Genomic DNA, 18,007 nt, shown 5'->3' with positions numbered 1-18,007 from the left:
AGGTAGAGGGGCAAAGATGCACTGTTTAATGGAAATAAAATTGAATTTTACAATCCCTATATAGTTTAAAATTCCATAGCAGTCACATTAAAGTAAAAAGAAAACAGGTGAAATTCATTTTAACATACATATTTATAATTTAGTAACATATATGACCTTTATAACAATACATTTTCTATTGAAATATCATTTCGATATAAAATCAATATAAAATTATTGTGACACTTTACATTCTTTTTTCATGTAAGTCTTTGAAATATGATTTCTTACACATACAGCACACATCAGTGTGTATTATCCTCATTTCAAGTACTCAATGGCCACATGTGGCTAGCAGTTACTGTACTAGACAGCATGAGTTTCCTGCAGGGTAAGCCCTGATGGAAATGAGGGGCTAGATATGGAGACAGAGTGACAAAGCAAGAGGGTGGGTGACTTTTTGAAATGCAAATCTATAGTCATTCTGGGTCTTCGAAAAACATAAATAAGCACCTTTCGATGACTTCCTGTTGTTATGGAATGAATACCAAATTCATTGACAGGGCGCATAATGCCTGACCCGGGCAGCCGTTTTACTTCTCCAGTCTAATGTTTGTCTAATCCATCTGAACACTCTGGCCTGTGTGCATCTTTCTACAAGACTTCTGCGGGTGGTAAGCCAAGAAGAGGCAGGTAATACCAGAATTGAAAGACAAATGAGAAACTAACCTCCCTCCTAACCCATAGTCACCAGCAATCTGGCAAAGTCAGGGACAGAGAAGAATCTCTCTGTGGCTTAGCCCTGAGACAATCAGACTAAAACAGGAAGTGAAGAGTACCCATGCATCCGTGGGCTCCCTAAGTGCAGTGGGAGTCAGGGTCAAGAAGGGTAATTTTTATAGGGTCATCATGCAAATGCAAAAACATCAGGCTTTTCCAAAGTAAAACACAGAGAGGAAGAACTTGGATGCAAAATCTGACACACACATCAAAAGAGCCATTTTACAGAAACAGGTGATGTGGTCAAGGTCATTAACTAAATTTGAGTTCTAGCCTTTTAAAAATATTTTTAACTTAACATTCGGAATGCATAATCTGTATGTATATCCAGAAAAGTGAAATGGTATCAAAAAGCATGCACACAATTTCAATTTATCGAACTTATAATTTATGTACAAAATTATACTAGAGCAACTCTTCAGTAGAATGCGAATATTATTTCTAAAGAGTATAATTTAGAAATGTCATAAATGGGCAAAAGTAAATTATTAAAACTTAATAAATAAGCAGGCAGAGTATCTTTTAAAAGATATTAAATATCACTTAAATAGTAGTGATTTCTACTTAAGCATAGAGAATTATCTTTTCACATCAGATTCATACTCCTTCAAGGTGAAAATCACTTGATATGTATGTAATATATTGTGACAATGTAGATGCTTTTTTGCTTCTCAAAACATAAAAGTTAATATTTAGAGACTGTCCTTTCTTAGAGAGCTACCAAAATAAAATTATATATACATATGTGTGTGGATGTGTTTGTAAATAATCCATTTGGATCCAAGAAAGCTAAAGGAAATTTTCTAGTACACAAAAGATTACAATAAAAAAAAAAAAAAATGTTGCCAGCCTATCTTTCGTTTTCATGGAAAGTAAAGAATTTTGCTTTTCCAAAATGCCTAAGACTAATTCCTTTAAATGTTCTTAAAACACAAATAGCCACGTGTCCTAGAATAAGTGTCTAGTGAGTGAAGGAGAAAATGCCTGAGACTCTAGTTATTTTAAACTGAATTAATAAGGAAGGAATCCCCTGTACAATAACAGCAGGAAACTAGAAAGAATGACGAAGGTTTTTATCAATGAGGAGGAAAGGATTTCCAGCATATAAAAGTCAAAATAGCAAAGTGCAGAACAGTGCTTATAGAAAAAAGTATTGTGTTTTGCAAGAAGAATAAATAAGGAACAATGAAAATGTTTATGAACAGAGGATGGGTGGTGAAACTTCTGAGTATAACTTTTTAGAGTTTCAATGTTTTAACAAGTAAACACTGCACATTTTCAAAAAGTAAAATAAGGAGAAGAAAACTAGAACTGAACACAAACAGAAATGATTGGACTAAAATATATAAAATTGGTAACATAAATAGGAAAAAACTTAATTCTAGTCACTTTTAAACACAATACCTTGTCTGTAAAGCCATAGCGGGATATATTCTAAAGATAAAAGGAAGTGTCAAGATATCTTCTATTTTACTCAGTTTGTTTCTTTACGATCGTAATATGACATAATTTAAAAAAATCCTTTAGTCATACAGTAAAGCAAGTAAATATGTTAATGGTACAGTGAATCGCTAGGAAAAAAAGATTTTCACTGTAAGATAAAATACAAACACGTAAATAGTTAAAATAAATAAATAAATAAGAGCACGTTACACAACGCGGACCACTGGCGGGGGCTTACCTCCTGGCAGTACTGCAGGATGCCCTCCTTGGTGCCAATGCAGGACTTGGTCCCTGATGGATCTGACTCCCACTTGCCACTCTGTACATTCATGTGCATGTTCAGTTTGCCACAGAACATGGCAACCTGGGGTTCCGCGAGCAGGCCGGCATTGCCATCAGTGGGCACCTGGAAAAATTAAGTTTCAGTTAGTTACAGAAATCCAGAGTTCCAAGGTAGAGGTTGGGGGAAGAGCTGTAAAGAGGAACACAGAAGCAGAAGCAGTTCTATTCTTGCTAATTCTCAATTATGACTTAGCCTTGCCTTCAGCATTCCTTTAAATATGAGGTATGCTACATACATGTCCAACCCCCTATAAAAATGGGGTTTTTTTTAAACATTGAAATGGAGACATTAGCAATATCGAGAGGAATGTATTCATTGAAAACCTTATACGTTTCCCCATAGCAGATTTTGTGGTGCCTACCAAAAGATTTTGTGGTGTCTACCAAAAGGTTTTTCTGAGATAAATATAATCACTCTGGAGGAAACCACAGTCTCATTAATAACCTCCGACTGGCTCACTCAAAGAACAAGCCCAATTCCAGCATGATGACCAGGTTTGGGGGTCATGCTGTCTGTCACCTCCTAGAGCTAAGGAGGTGTTAACGTGCATTACTAGTTAGCAAGTGACTGACTACACTATAATTTTTGAACAGAAAAACCACTGTAGAATTTACCATGCCCAAATGTGACTGAACACATTGGCCGTGCATTGGTTACCCCCAGGACACCCTCAAACTCTTGAGTGTATTTTAAGGGTGCTGGTTTCCCATCTTCCCAGTCACACTGCAAGGAGGCCAGCAGAGGGGAGCGCCCACCTGCTGTGCAGTAAGCTCTCAAGTGCTCTTAGCTACTCCCGCTGCAGGCAAGGCACCATGTCACAAAAACAACTTGCAAAAGGGTTCCCTTCTGTATCTCCAAACGCTTCTACACACAAGCATTGCCTTCATGTAATTATTTTTAAAAGGGAAAACACGCAAGTTCCGTAATATCTATACTACCTCCCTTAATAGGTTCTGATCATTACAAAAGGAAAAAAAAAAATCAGCAAGAGATGAAAACTAAATTCCCAGGAATAAATGTTATTCGAAACTGAGGAATCAACAGACACGTCAAGCAAAATAATTCCTCCCTTGTTAAATCCAGCTGCCGAGGACCCCAAGAGGAGTTAACTCCCAACAGAAGTCATTCGGCAGAGAACTGGGTGAGTCTATGATAACCTGTATCATTTTTTAAAAAATTGTTCACAGGAAGAAAAAATAAAAACACTGAAATCACATTGAGATTTAAGTTAAAGAGCTTCCTGACATTTTTTTCCCCACAGAAATGTAAAAATAGATCGAACATCTGTCCATTCTAGTCATCTTCATGTGCGTTTTGTCCAACCACAACAGAGGACTTATGTCCTTTAAAAAAAAAAAATCTTGCACTGAATCCAGCTGAGACCTGTCACAGACCTGAGTGCGAACCTTGGCAAAATCTTTAAAACCCTGTTTCAGGCAACATTTTCTACATTTCTAGTCCTACTCTGTACGGCATATTTAATTAACAAAATTCTGCCTCTCTGCTGCCAGATGAGGCTACAGTTATCAGATCGTCAGCAGCAATTGCTGGGACCCCTCAACTCTACAGTTTGGTTCCCTTGCCGCATCCTACAATTTCCAAGGCAGAAACTGAGGCTCATTTTCCAACTAGAAGGTACGTAACACATTTATATTATGTATATGTAATATATTTATTTATAAATAGAATATGAGTCATGCCCTCAAGGAATTTATAATCTAGCAATGGAATCATCATTGAAATCCTAATGGTACTTCATCCTGCTCAAACTCATTCCTGTCTCAGAGAGTTCCAGTCTTAGCAGAATCTGGGTACCTTCTTTCTAATTCAACAGAGATTAAGGATCTTTTACCACAGCTAGTCATTATTTTGTTAAATGAATTGCCCCTTCTCTACCTCGAAATTTCTCTACTTCAGACTCCACAATCTGTCCACTAGTTTCTACCTCTTTATCAGTACAAATGCCCTTCATTCCACACCCTCCCCTCAAGGAACACTTAAGTGCCAATTTCTCTCCCTGTGGTGGCCAGCCTTCACGGAGGCCCCCAATGACGCCTGCCTCGTTTTCACACTCTCATCGGTGCCATCCCACAATGCATCAGGGTCTGTCTGTGCAACAGACAGAGTAAGGCAAGAGTGACATGTGATTTCGGAGGCAAGGTCATCAAGGGCAGCATGGCTTCTTCCTTGATCTCCAGGAGCACTCACTGTGCGGGAGGTCAGCTGCCACACTGTGAGGACATTGAAGCAGCCCTGTGGAGAGGCCCACATGAGAAGTCAAGGGCTGTCTACAGCACCGTGAGTGACCTTGGCAACCTCCTACAACTTTAGTCATGCCCTCATGTGACTTCGGGGCGAGCTGACATGACTGAAACCTGGAGAGAGACCTAGAGCCAAAACCACCCGGAAGACACTCCCAAATTCCTGACCCACAGAAACTGAGATAACACATGTTTGTTGTTTTACACCATTAAGTTTAGGTAACTGTTAACACAGCAATGAATACCTAGTATGCTGCTCCTTATCTCCAGCGCCGTAACACATCCACACACAACCTTTGATCTCCTCTTGAAGAAAAATGGACAAAAAAACACTTTCCTTCATTCTTTTTAACCTCTGGAACTGGAAGTCAGCTAATTTTTTCTGCAAAGGGCTAGATAGTAAATATTTTAGGTTTTGCAAGGCATATAGTCTCTGCTGTAATAATGCAAAAGCAGCCTGAGACAATATGCAAAATTAGGTGTGGCTGTTTTTACAATAAATTGCTAACAAAACAGGCAGTAGTTGGGATTTGACCAGTGGGCCAATTTGCTGATCCCTGTTGAGGAACCACGTTCCAAGTTCTTTCAATTAAATCGGCTAGTGATTAGAACACTCCTTGTGACCACCTTCTAACCTGCTTCTTACACCCCCTGAAAAGTAATTTCCATTCCCACAATGCACTCAAATTGCTTTCTCAAAGGTTACATATGACTTCCTTTCTGAGAAACCAAACAGGATTTTTCTTCACTATCTGTCATTTTTCAACTTCTTGGCAATACATGAAGTCTTCTTTGGCTGTCTGTTCCCTTGGCCTCTGTCCCAGTGAAATGACCTGGCTCTCCTTACTTAGCTCTGATTATCCATCGCTATGCTAACTAATATTTCTTCAATCCACAGCACAGGGAAGTCCTAAAGATTGGGCAGTCCTAAAGACAATAACTTGTCCTTCGCGCATTTCAAAAAGTCTTGGTGGTCTCACTCTTTGGACTCCTTCGCTACAGAGGGCAACCTGGTACAACAATAGCAATAAAAAATGGCAGCAGCTCACGTTTCTTTCTTCATCCAGTAAGTCTGAGTGTATAACACATACTAGGCACCGATGTACTTTTGAGGACAAAGCAATAAAACGGGCCAAGTCCTTGGCCTTGACAATGGTGATGAACAATCATCCCAGTTTCCCTGGGAATGAGGGGTCTCCAGGAGGTGAGCCTTTTAGTGCTAAAGCAAGGAAAACCCCTGCCAAGCTCGGACAACTGGTCACCCTACCTGCCAAACACATTAGATAAATGTTTCTTCAATTTTTTCCTATCTTCACTTCTAACTTCTTTTTGTTTCTTCCATACCTTTGTCATCTTTCCCTCTCCTTGACTTTATAATTTTTGGATGCCATCTGTTTGCATATTTGTATATGCTGACTACGAAATGGTAATCCTTTTCATATCTCTTCAAATGAAATGAATATGGCCCTATCATGTTACTAGAGGATATCCTTAATTGTTTTGTACTATCTTCATTTTTGTCCATGGGAGTTAAGGCTAGAAAATATATGCCTCAGTTCCTTTTGGGTTTTCGACAAGTTGAGCTCTAATATTTACTTTAAAAAATAAATGGATAGAGGGTAGTAATGATCATTAGCATGCCCTATCTTCTTAAAGTAGAGATTGTTTAATAGTTTGAACTTTGATTACTCAATAATTAGGCCAAATTATTACACTAGAAATTTTAAAAATTGGCTATATGTATGTATCTCTTACATTTGACATTGCCAGAGACCATTTACAAATTAATACTTAAATCACAAAAACACATTTATCAGGCAAAAATTCTTTCCCAAACCAACACTGAGTGTGTAGAAGAAGATCAGAGCAATTTTCTAGTAGATACAAACTGAACCAGAAGCTATTCTACGCTTATAGAAGGCTACCTGCAAAGAATTCCATGCTTTAAGTAACATAACCCTGCTGTTCATTAAAACAAAACAAGTAACCCACAGGATCCTCACCTAACCCATTTAACAAATAAAGCCTGGTAGCTCCGAGCAGTCCACTCTTTGACATTCAGCCAGAAGAAAACCATCGCCAGCCAAGGTGGTCATACAGGAAATAATACTTAGCCATCCAAGGCCCAACGGGTTTACTCAAATAGCTTTTTCTAAATGAAGCGTCAAAGAAATCACTTAATATAGTATACACAAGGTCCTAGTCACTCTTAAAAGTGAAATCTTTGACTCCTAGAGTAAGTTATTTGCTGCCAGTGAAAATGCATACTCCGTCAGTCATCTTGAAGATAATTATTTCTAACTTTTGAAAAGCATTTCTCTTTTTAATAGAAAAGAAATACAAAAGCTTTAGTAGATGGAAAATATAACCACTTCAATAACTATGACAATTTAATTTTGTTTTCATCTTAACATTATTAAAGGTAACTTAAAGTTACTTTGCAGAAATCCAAGGCAACACCTAAAATCTTGGATTCCCGGTGTAACTGCCCAATTGTAATCCATGCATTTCTGAGAGAGTGAAGATGAAGACAATTCTTGTAAACTGAATGACTTTCCACTGACATCGTGAGACTAGAGATGCTTTCCCATGGGAAAACAGTGTTCAGTGACAATGAACAAAATAACTGCTTAAAAACAATGAAGCCTCAAAATCAAAAGGCTATTTACAGAAGGCTCTAAACTACACATGTAACCATTACACCTCAAAATGCTGCAAATGTTCTAAAAACAATCTTTTGCTACCAGAAAGATATTTTAAGGTCACAATATATAAATAGAGTACTGAAGTAAAAACAAACCTCCCAAAATCAGCCAAAAATTGTCTTTAAAAGGACTTAAGGGGAAATTAAAATGAACAAATATGAACATATACACCTAATCTGGGCCAATCTACATAGAAGAACTAGGAAACCTATAGCTAGAATAGCTGCGATTTACAAGGGCAAAACGAGGTTCTCCTGCTGTCTTTCAAACTGAGTGTTCCTGTCTCCCCCTGCCCAAATTTCTCTCTTTCTCTCTTTATTATCATCAAGGAGATCAAAATTCCTTCTAGAGCAGGCTTGGCAGCATTCTTCCCCACACAGTCCCAACTAAAAGGGAAAGGGAACAAGGAGCTCTCTGTTGCCCTGGCTGCAAAGTCTCGCTTGGCAAGGAGAAGGTACAGATCCATAGCTTAGTTGCATCACGGATTTATGTAATTTTAAGGTTTGTAGCTAATGAAAACCATCTGGTGTCTGCATTTAAACAGATTTCTCACTGGTCGGAATGGCCAGCCTCATATAGTGGAGAATTTGCTACTTTTTAAGCAGTTCACGATTTCCTCGGTCAGATTCGAGTACAGCATCTTTTTAAAAACACAGTGATGCTATTTTTATCACATCTGTGGTTTTCTCCCATAAATACAGTTTTCCCTTAACCAGAGCACAATTCAATTGTACCCCACAAAAAATGCTTTTAAATTTAATTTTAAAACAAACTTCCCTTTTCGATGTAATTAACTCTTTTCTAGAATCACAATTTGGAGATGTGAGAGTGAACCCCTTTCAAGAGGAATGTAAGCATCACTTAATGCTTAACATAAATTTTCATGCTGCAAAGGAAAAGACTATCTGTACAGTTTTCTTTTAAATGCCAAAAAAAAATCTTAAGCAGAACCAGAACATCTGCAATTGCCCATTTTATCTCTAACAGGGGAGAACTAAAATTAAAATCAGAATCACAGAACTGGAAGAATCTGTAAAATCATCCATCCCAACTCTAAGGAAAAGAAAAAGGATCTGGCAAGGATTTTTCCAAGGCCACAAAATTATAAAGTGGTATCAAGAGATTTATTGACGTGCCCAAGCTGACTCTCAAATTAAAACAGAAAACTGCAGTTTCCCAAGGTTTTGCTCATGTCTGTGTGTGTGTGCATGTATCTGCGGTGAGAAAAAATGGAGAAGCTAGTCGAAGCACACAGAAAAATGAAATGCAGTTATACCGAAACTGTACACGGCTTCAATTTACCTGTGTGCAGAGTGGGCCATGTTCACCACATCCATTATTTGCTGCACAACTATTTCAGAGCTCAAATTTCAGGCTAGAAATGATTTGCCGCAAAAATGAGTAAAGAAAGGAAGAATTCCTTTCAGAGAACTAATCCATATATTTTACTCCTTGAAATTTGACATTCTTTGGGAGGTACTATTGACCCAGATACGAATGACAAGCTATTGCTCTTCGATGAATACATGGCCTCTGTTGACAGAGATAAAGTTAACTCTCACAGGGGGACCCACATGGAGGCTGTGCCAGTGGCCTGGCCCACGTCGCAGATCTAAACCTAAGTCAGCCTGCACTTAAGGGAAAAACCCGTCAAGAAAAGCTGACATAGAGAAAATCACAATTCTTAAACTTAGCTTTCAACCAGCTCACCTTACCCTAGAAAACAGGACTTGTTAGCTATATAGGAAAATCCGTGACCTCCTAGCCAACACACGCCTGTTTTCACGTTGCGTCTCGTACAGCTGTGTAAAACTCACCCTTGCCCAAAATCCCTCGGGGGCAACGCTCTGCTGCTTGTGAGGCACTGTATCTCCCCCAACCCGTGGACTGTTTACTCCTGACTAAAAGAATAACTCATTGCTAAATCGTTTTGGTTTTGTCATTTGACGATATCAAGCTTTTCTTTCTGCTCAAAGGGTAGATATTCAAAAATGAGACTAGTAAAAAAATTCTTGCTGCTACTACCCAGCAAGAAATCAAAAGAGTTCTTGCAATAGTGTTATTCAAGGTCCATAAAATTAATCATCAGTGTTTTAAGCATGAATTGTAGGCAGGCCCAAGAAATAGTGATGTCCACTGCTAGAACAGATACAAACTTGGAATTTTAAAAAAGGAGCCTCATAGATGGCAATCAAACTATCTGCCTAAAAAATAATTTTTGATCCAATTAATGTCCATTTATTCCTAAATGGTAATGTTCTATATTTTAACTGCATGCATATATATATATATATATATATATGATACATACTAGGCTATGTATAATTATGTCTAATGTGCTCTTATGTTGGGAACAAATTCTTTTCTGTGTCATTAATGTAAGAATGCTTCATCTTTTTAATTCTGCCTTTAATTGTAAATTTTACATGTTTCATATAGCCACTATACAAAAATGTACAATATCACAATATTTACACTATTTTGACTTTCCCAATATTGCTGTATCTCAACGGCCTTGACCTTGTGAACACGGACACAGAAAAAAGTTAAGGGCAAAAATCGAAGAGTCTACTTATATCTTTCCCTTCATGGTCTCATTTGACTCTGAGAAGAACCACAATAAGGTATATCCACATCTATTTAGATAATCAAAAAGGCTCAAAACTTGGCTAATCATAAGCAAAGCCCATGATTGCTTTCTTCATAATAGGCCAGTTAGAAAATCCAGCTGCTAATTTTCATGCTTTTTGATTTTTAAATCTTGAATATTATTTTCGAATAACTTCCCCCCCCCCATGATAGTAATATTTTGTAGTTCATTGTAACTGGCTTTTATATATATGTATATATATATATATATTTTAGTACAAATACAACAGGATGCAAATCTGCAGTTTAAATGTATAATCTGCAATTCTTAAATTTAAATCATTAGATGTTAACATCTAGTAACTTTTGGTAGCTTCCTCTCTAACAAATCTCCCCTGAAATGCAAATGCAAAACTTTCTCCTAAATTAGTTCCTTCCTTAAATAGTAGGTGTCAAGAACCCCCAACATTCCAACTGTCAATGCACAGTTATCACCTGTTAGCTTATTTAATTTGTATTTTCTAATTTTTCAATAGTCAGCATATATCTACATATAGATGCCTAATATAGAGTTACAGTATAGTATATAGTCATAGTGCTAACAGCGGCGACACACACACACACACACACACACACACACACACACACACAGAATTTACTGGTAGAGGTCAATTAGAGCAAATCTCAAATGACAGTGCTTTCCTAAAATCTCATTCTAGAGTGACTGCATTTAAGTTATGCTGCTAACAAGCGGGAGGACTTGCAAACTGGGCTCTTCAGAAATGTTAGTTTGAATGGCATTCATTGTAAAGGAATTTGATGATACAAATGAGGAATTTTCCATTATAATTTCTACTAATTCTGACAGCTAGGGCAGATTTGCATGCAACATATAATGCAATACAGAGAAATCAAGTTCTATTACTTCTCTGTTTTAGATACAAGAGATATTTTATATATGTTCAATTTCTGAAGTTCTATTGTTTCCTATCATATCTGGCCAAGTTGAGCCAAGATCAGCTGATCCACAAGCCTTGAGCTATAATAAATAGATATTATTTTAAGCCACTGAATTTTGGGGTGGGTTGTAGCTTTGCAGCATTATTTTAGCAAGAGAAACTAGTACAGGCATGTATTTGATAAAAATAACTAATAGTAAAGTGATAGAATCAGGGCTGAAAATTATTTCAGAAGGTAGGAACTTGTTCAAATTTTATTTTTTAAGTATATACAAGATTCTGTACTTTGCTTGAAATAATTTTTTGAAGTAGTACAAGACAGGAAAGGCACAACTGGGTAGCAGTTCCATAAGAAAAAGTTCTAAAGGTTTTAAGAGATAAAAATAAATGAAAAAAAGGAAAGATAATGCACCCTTACACTTATAAATAGGGAGCCCCAGAGGATCATGGGAAATCTTGCTGTGTCCAATCACATCTAGAATGATGGAGAATTCACATGTTTAGATAAACACTAGAAAACTGAAGAAAGATTACCTTGGAGGGAAACAGTTTTATCAGGACAAATTTCATCAAATTTTAATTTTACCAAATCAAAATTTATCAAATCCCTCCCTCCCCCTGCTCCTTTTCCTCTCTCTCTCCCTCTCTCTTTCTCTCTCTCCTGGAGGTTAGAAGTCCAAGTTTAAGCAGGGTTCGGTTTTTCTGAGGGCTTCCCTCCTTGGCTAGTAAATCTCTACCTTTTTAAAAATTTTATCAAATTTAAGAAAATAAGAGTAACAACATCTGAAGAAAAAACCCAAGGAAAAACCTTAAAAATAAGCAACGGTGATGGAGGCCAGTTGTGAAGGAGCCTCAATGAGCTACTTAACTAAAGGGATAACCATCTATCTATCCTCGTTTCAGAAGTGGTCACTCCTGGGAAGTTAGATGAGGTTAACAGCTTTCAAAAGTTTTTAAGCAGTAGGACCTTGTGCTCAACTAAAATTCTGTGAAACTCTCACAGCTGGGCACTCCCCCATTTCCATTGGTGAAGCACTGGTCTCCCGGAAAATTGATTTTTCTGTCTTTTCTATTGTTCACCTAAATACCATAGTCCCATTCATGTTCAAAAACCTCTGCTCCCTTCTGCATTCTTACAGAGCTCTGCATTCTTAAAAACTCTCCTCCCTTACACATGGTGTAAGGCAAATACTACACCGTTGAGCACTCTGGACCTGTACTGTCTCACGGAGGGAGAAATGGCCATATGCGGTTCTCAGAGATTGAAGTCTAGCTGGTTCATGCAAGGAACTACCATTTTTCATTTAATTTAATTGTAATTACTGTAAATTTAAATTTAAAAACAAATTACTCAATTCTACTATTTGAAAAACTTTAAGCTTGTTTAAAACAACTTGGGTAAGTAAATCTACTTTTGTGAGTGTAATTTTATGAACACTAAAGATCAAATGTTGAGATTGTGATGACTTAGTATGAAAGATATGTTGTAAAATACCCTCTTAATAATTTTATATGTTGAAATGATTATCACTGGGTTAAATAAAATATATCACTAAAATTATGTCCAATTATTTATCTTTACTATTTTTAATGCAGCTCCTAGAAATTTTTTAAAAATAATTTATCAATTTATTTTTCAAGGCGCTCCTGTTGATTTTAAAACTCTACTCTGTCATCTTGACTGGAACTTCCTAGAAAAATTTTTACTACGTATGTGGCTTACAATATATTTCTACCGAACAGTGCTGCCCTAAACACAGCAGACTGAACGAAGCCAGTACAAAATTTACAACATAACGATAAACTTTGTTCACAACATTATTACCCATTAGTCTTTTACCAATCTTATTGTACACATGTCACTACCTCTTGGTCTTTTTTTATAAACCCTTGGAAAGTCAGGACTTCAATTAGTTCAGCTGGTACAGACTAACACATTTACATCCAGAAACAGGATAAATATTTGATGTTTAATGGATTACACAAAGTGGGGATTAAATGAAGAAAATGGCTCATCTATGGCACATGAGCCATACTCTCTTGGTTTTGACTCCTAACGCTAGACACTAAGCATGGGAGGAAATAAGATGATGCTCCAAACACATGCACTGACACTTTTAAGAGGATAGCAATCAATTATTGCTGTCTCTAAATCTGACTGATATCGCGAGCTTTTTTCCTTCCTTGTTTTTTATACACCTGTAAATGACAAAAGACTTATTTAAACACACGGGTTATTTTATTAACTGTACTTTGTTTCCACTCAGTATGGTTTTAAAAGGAAATACCTGAAATGTGAAAACTCTGATGCTTTCAGAGAGACCATGCATGCTGCTGTTCAGTGTTTACGTGTGGCTGTGCGAATACAAAATCTTATTCTAATTACACTTCTCCCAGCAAAGGACATGCGCATTCTATCACCAAGCACTCCAGCTACTACCATGATGGTCCTCCGTGCCGTATGTGCTTGCTAAAATGCAAGGAGCACAAGCGGCGAAGGTCCCTGCCAGACACGGCCGCTGCCCAGCCCACTCTAGGAAGTAGATCCACGTGCAGGGAATAGGGTGGCGTGAGAAATGGGGACACACAAGCGTTCTGGGATGTTATCGGGTCAAGTACTCCAGTCACGTGATACCACATACCAAGATCATACCAGATTTCACCCGTGTGGCACCAACTGAGTCCCAAAATTAAAGCTTCAACATCACCTGGGTTTCATGCATAGAAAAAGCCAAGTGAAAAAGTTGTAAACTAAAGATATAATTTATTTTATAGCTTTGGAGTATACTATCTTTGCATTATTTGCAAGCTAAATTGTTATGAGACTTTCTTTTCTTAATATAAGACTATGAATATTGCTATGGCATTTGTGATACTTCACTCATCACCTGGCAGATGTAATATCATATTCACTAGCCAATGACACAGCTCTAAAACGGACTTTTACTTTATTTTTACTTTTACTTTATCGGTAGCATTTACAGTGACCTTTTAGAGCACAACGCTTATGCTGACACACATAAGATACAAGTTAGTGCAAATTTTACAGGTTTTTTTTTCCTCTTTACATCTTCTCATTTACCCACTACGGAGTTCACTCGCTTGCAATGGATGGCATGGAAGAAACAGAGCGCTAAAGGATCATTACATAAAGAGAACAAAAAGTCTCTGAACAAGCTGCAGGCAGGGAAAAATATACGGAAAACAAGCTTCCAGAAGAGGTAGCAGGTTTAAAAATGGAGCCGCTTTACCATTTAATTAGAACATTAACAGTAGGGCCATACTTACACGTTTGCATCTTACAGATACCCAGACTACTTGGACAAGGAAAAAAGGGCATATTTCTTTCCCTACCCTTAGTCAGCTCAGAAGTTCACCTATTTCCCTTTAGCCTCTACCAGAGTATCATATCAAGCTTCGGCCTCTAGTGAAACCAAGTAGGTGGAGAGACAATTAGGGCTAGAACAGGGAGCGGTGGTTAAGGGGATTCCTAATCTTGGGCTGCAGTGAAGAAGCTAGTCTACATATCTGGGCCTGGTATACTGCAGACTGTTTAATATCTCTATAATTTCTAGTACTAAAATTGAATAAAAATCCTAGTAAGATATAATATTGTCCTTTGGAGCATATTAAAATCTCAGAGCAGCTCTCAGGGATGAGGGGCAGACATATAAACCTTGGCCCTACAGAACTCTCTAGGAAGTCATTTCCATCTGATTTCCTACTAGCCTGAGGCAGAGCAGCTCGGATCACTTTGAGGATCAGCTGGCATGCCGTTATGCATGCCAAATTTAAGGCACTTGTGCGTTTTAACATAGGCTCATGACCTTCTGTTTTGTAAAATGGTACCAACCCATCTGTGCCTTTAGTAGATTGTTTTCAATCAACAACGGTATGTGGAAGAGCATAAGTGGAAGAATGATAATTAACAAAATTTATGAAAAAGTTCCTGAAAAGTCTTTAAAGCGAGTCACATTGAGAGGAAATCAGGAGAGTGGGAAAGGTAAGAGGAAATTAAAGAATTTACTGCACGAAAACAGACAGAGAATTCAGGTACTTAACATTCACTCCTTGTTCTTATTTTTTCCTATGTACACACACACGCACACATGTTCACGTTTATGTATACAGATAGTAAGAAGTTACCTACAGTCCGCTGGAACAAGAAAGATTATAAATAAGTACATTATACGGAATAAGAGTTTGAATATCTATATGTGAAGTGGCATCAAAGAATTCATAGTCTTACAACTTTATCTAATTTCAAATATTTATAGAACTATTACAGGAAAAGAACAGGAAGTATTTATTTTTGATAAGCAGAAAGGATATTTACGTTATATCCTTTGGTTAATTTCCTTTCAAAGTTGCATAATGTTTACGTACCTACTTTTCCCATCTGCTTATAACTCTCAGATAATTGTGTTTTAATTACTAGGACTTTTGGTGTAGCAGAAAACTGCTTTGCAAACATAATAGAAATTCAGAGAGAATACTAAGTTGATGTGAAAAAAAAAATCTATGGTAACTTTCAAATAGCATCCCTGTTCATTGTTCAAATGGCATTCTGTTAACTTGTCACTTTTAGTGTAAGCTAAGATTATTTCTTTCCCTCCAGAGTTGTAATATTGAAGAATAATCAAGGTTCAAGTTTCAGGCTATTTGCTTGATAAGCGCTAGTAGATTATCCTTCTTAAATAAGGCACCAAGGCATTTCTCAAAGAAGCTTTCCCTCTCTTTAGCCTTAAGATACAATAAGAATTTTTCAAATTGCCTTTCCTATCGGAAAAGACTATTGGGAACTAAAATACATAGGAGAAAATAATTCCAAAGGGGAGATAGATAATAGTGAAGACTCTATTTCTACTTTCTTTGCTACATTAAAGAACTGTCACAGAAACAGAAGAAGACCAGGAGCCAAAAAAATGCAAGAGTCTTACTCTTCCATTTACTTCTAATGTCAGTTTCAGTGACAAAACATCTGAGTCGCAGTTTCTTTATGTCTGAGAATAGAATCTGAGGGGCTGTGGGGGGGTCCAGATATGATCCACATGAAAGCGATGAAGGTGACAGTGGTACAAGTATGTGGGACCATGTTACTATGAGGATGCAGCGGATGCTGGTTAGCACTCCTGAGTATCCATCTGTGTCATCGCTATAAGAACAGAAGAACATCTAAACACTTCAGGTGAGTGAAACGGTGATTCCCAGGCCTTTTAAATTTTAAGTAAATGCAAACGAGATGAGTTACTACTTCACTGTCCACCTGAGAGCCTTCTTACTCTTTCACAACTTGAGTCCTCTCTCTCCCCCACACAGAAGCACTCAGTAAATATTTACGGGACGTATTAAGGAATGCCTGGAATGAAAAAGAACAATAATAAACAAGAATGTAGAAAATGTAATTATTGACAAAGGCGTAGAGCAATACAAAATAAATTCCGACTTACATACCTGCGAGATTTTTTATTGTGGCACCAGGAGAATCATTTCCTAATGTGAAGGAAAAAAATACGCAAAAATGCAGCGCCCACAACCCCTGTCTCCATCAACTCCCAACCAAATACGAGTCACAGCTCAACTTGTTCAAGAACCTCGGGCTCCTCTTGGGGGAGTGAGAAGAAATGACGAGGGGTAAAGAGCTGGTTAGATTATGATCTGTGTGTCTCAATAAACTTCAATGTTCATTTCCTGGCTCTCTGATAACACATTCCTGAGGGGCATCATTTTGCAAGACAGGCGGCATTAAAAAAATCAGATTAGTTCACTAGACTCCAACAATGGCACAAACAGTGTGGGCGGCCAGACTTCTTTCACATAGCATCCAATTAACCACTTAAAAAATTCCTGCAGCTAAAAGCCTTCAGCAGCATGAAACTGATTCTCAGAGATGTCAGTGTAACCTAACACCTTAAGCGAAGGCTAGTGTAAAAAAAATACACCTGAAAATACTAGGAGGAAGAGACAGAAAGTAACTGTTGAATAGCTAAGGCAAACAGCATGTGCTGATGGTTATCAAACACTTGTCCTTCCCACTTTAAATGGACGAGGTTTCAGAGTCGCTTGATTCCTGGGTTAAGTTTCAGGAAAGTTCGGGATTGATATCTTATATTAAGATAAACATTTCCCAGATACGGAACACATCCAAAACTAGAGATGCAGGTGTGACCCGAACCCCTGACCTCAAGGGACATCCGGTGGTGGAGACAAAAACAAGGAGGCCCCACTCACTGGAAAAGGTGCTGAGTGGTTTGATTTGGGGGAGGGAGAGGGAGTTTGCATAGAGTCGGCAGACCAAAGAGGGGAACAGAAAATGTACAGAGTGTAGGGAGGAGGAGTGAAAGGAGAGACGAGGCTGGATGAGAATGACCTTGAATTTGTAATAAATGTCCAAAGCCAGGGGAGCAACTGCCACATTTCAAAGACAGCAAGATCAGCGTCCCATCTGCGTATGAGGGGAACGCAGGGGTGCATGACGTCTTTCGTGGACTCTTTCCTCTCTAAAAAGAAATATTAAAAGTTGTATTTTAGGGCTGCGTTGGTGTACAGATGACTGTAATTCAGGCTGGCTTCATTAGTATATATTCATTACTATTGTCATTTTTTTTCTTTTAATCTAAAAGAAATTAGAATTGAAACATTTTCTTGGGCCTGTAAAGATGTTGCACCTACGACAAATAGTGGAGAAGTGGGCCCTGGCGTACAAGACAAGGGGAGATGTACACAGCCAAGACCACAGCATGAGCTAACGTAGCAGAAGCAGAACAACGGCAGCAAGGGCCGACAATGGAAGCAGAGAAGATTCTGAGGCTTGTACATTTTGAGGATGAGAACACAAGGGATGGAGGTGGCGATGGGGAATGGTTGGCAGGGCCTTTCCAGCGAACAGCAATAGGAGTCAGAATACATCGGCTAAGAACTGGCATTTCATCCCAGTGGCACTGAAGA

At 37.9% G+C, this 18,007-nt stretch overlaps 1 protein-coding gene across 6 annotated transcripts in view; it reads right to left on the bottom strand.

Moving 5' to 3' along the window:
- The window catches only part of LOC107498323 (amyloid beta precursor protein), a 233,803-nt gene that overhangs the window by 182,945 nt on the left and 32,851 nt on the right, over window positions 1-18,007 (bottom strand). For all 6 annotated transcript variants that reach the window (XM_016121315.2, XM_016121317.2, XM_016121311.2 and 3 more), the window contains exon 2: window positions 2,441-2,608. In XM_016121315.2, the coding sequence (XP_015976801.1) occupies window positions 2,441-2,608 (168 nt within the window). The remainder of the gene's footprint in view (window positions 1-2,440; window positions 2,609-18,007) is intronic.

Source organism: Rousettus aegyptiacus, unplaced genomic scaffold, assembly GCF_014176215.1.
Source record: "Rousettus aegyptiacus isolate mRouAeg1 unplaced genomic scaffold, mRouAeg1.p scaffold_m13_p_4, whole genome shotgun sequence".
NCBI lineage: Eukaryota > Metazoa > Chordata > Mammalia > Chiroptera > Pteropodidae > Rousettus > Rousettus aegyptiacus.
The sequence above is the reverse complement of the archived record's forward strand: the minus strand, read 5'-3'. Positions and strand labels throughout refer to the sequence as shown.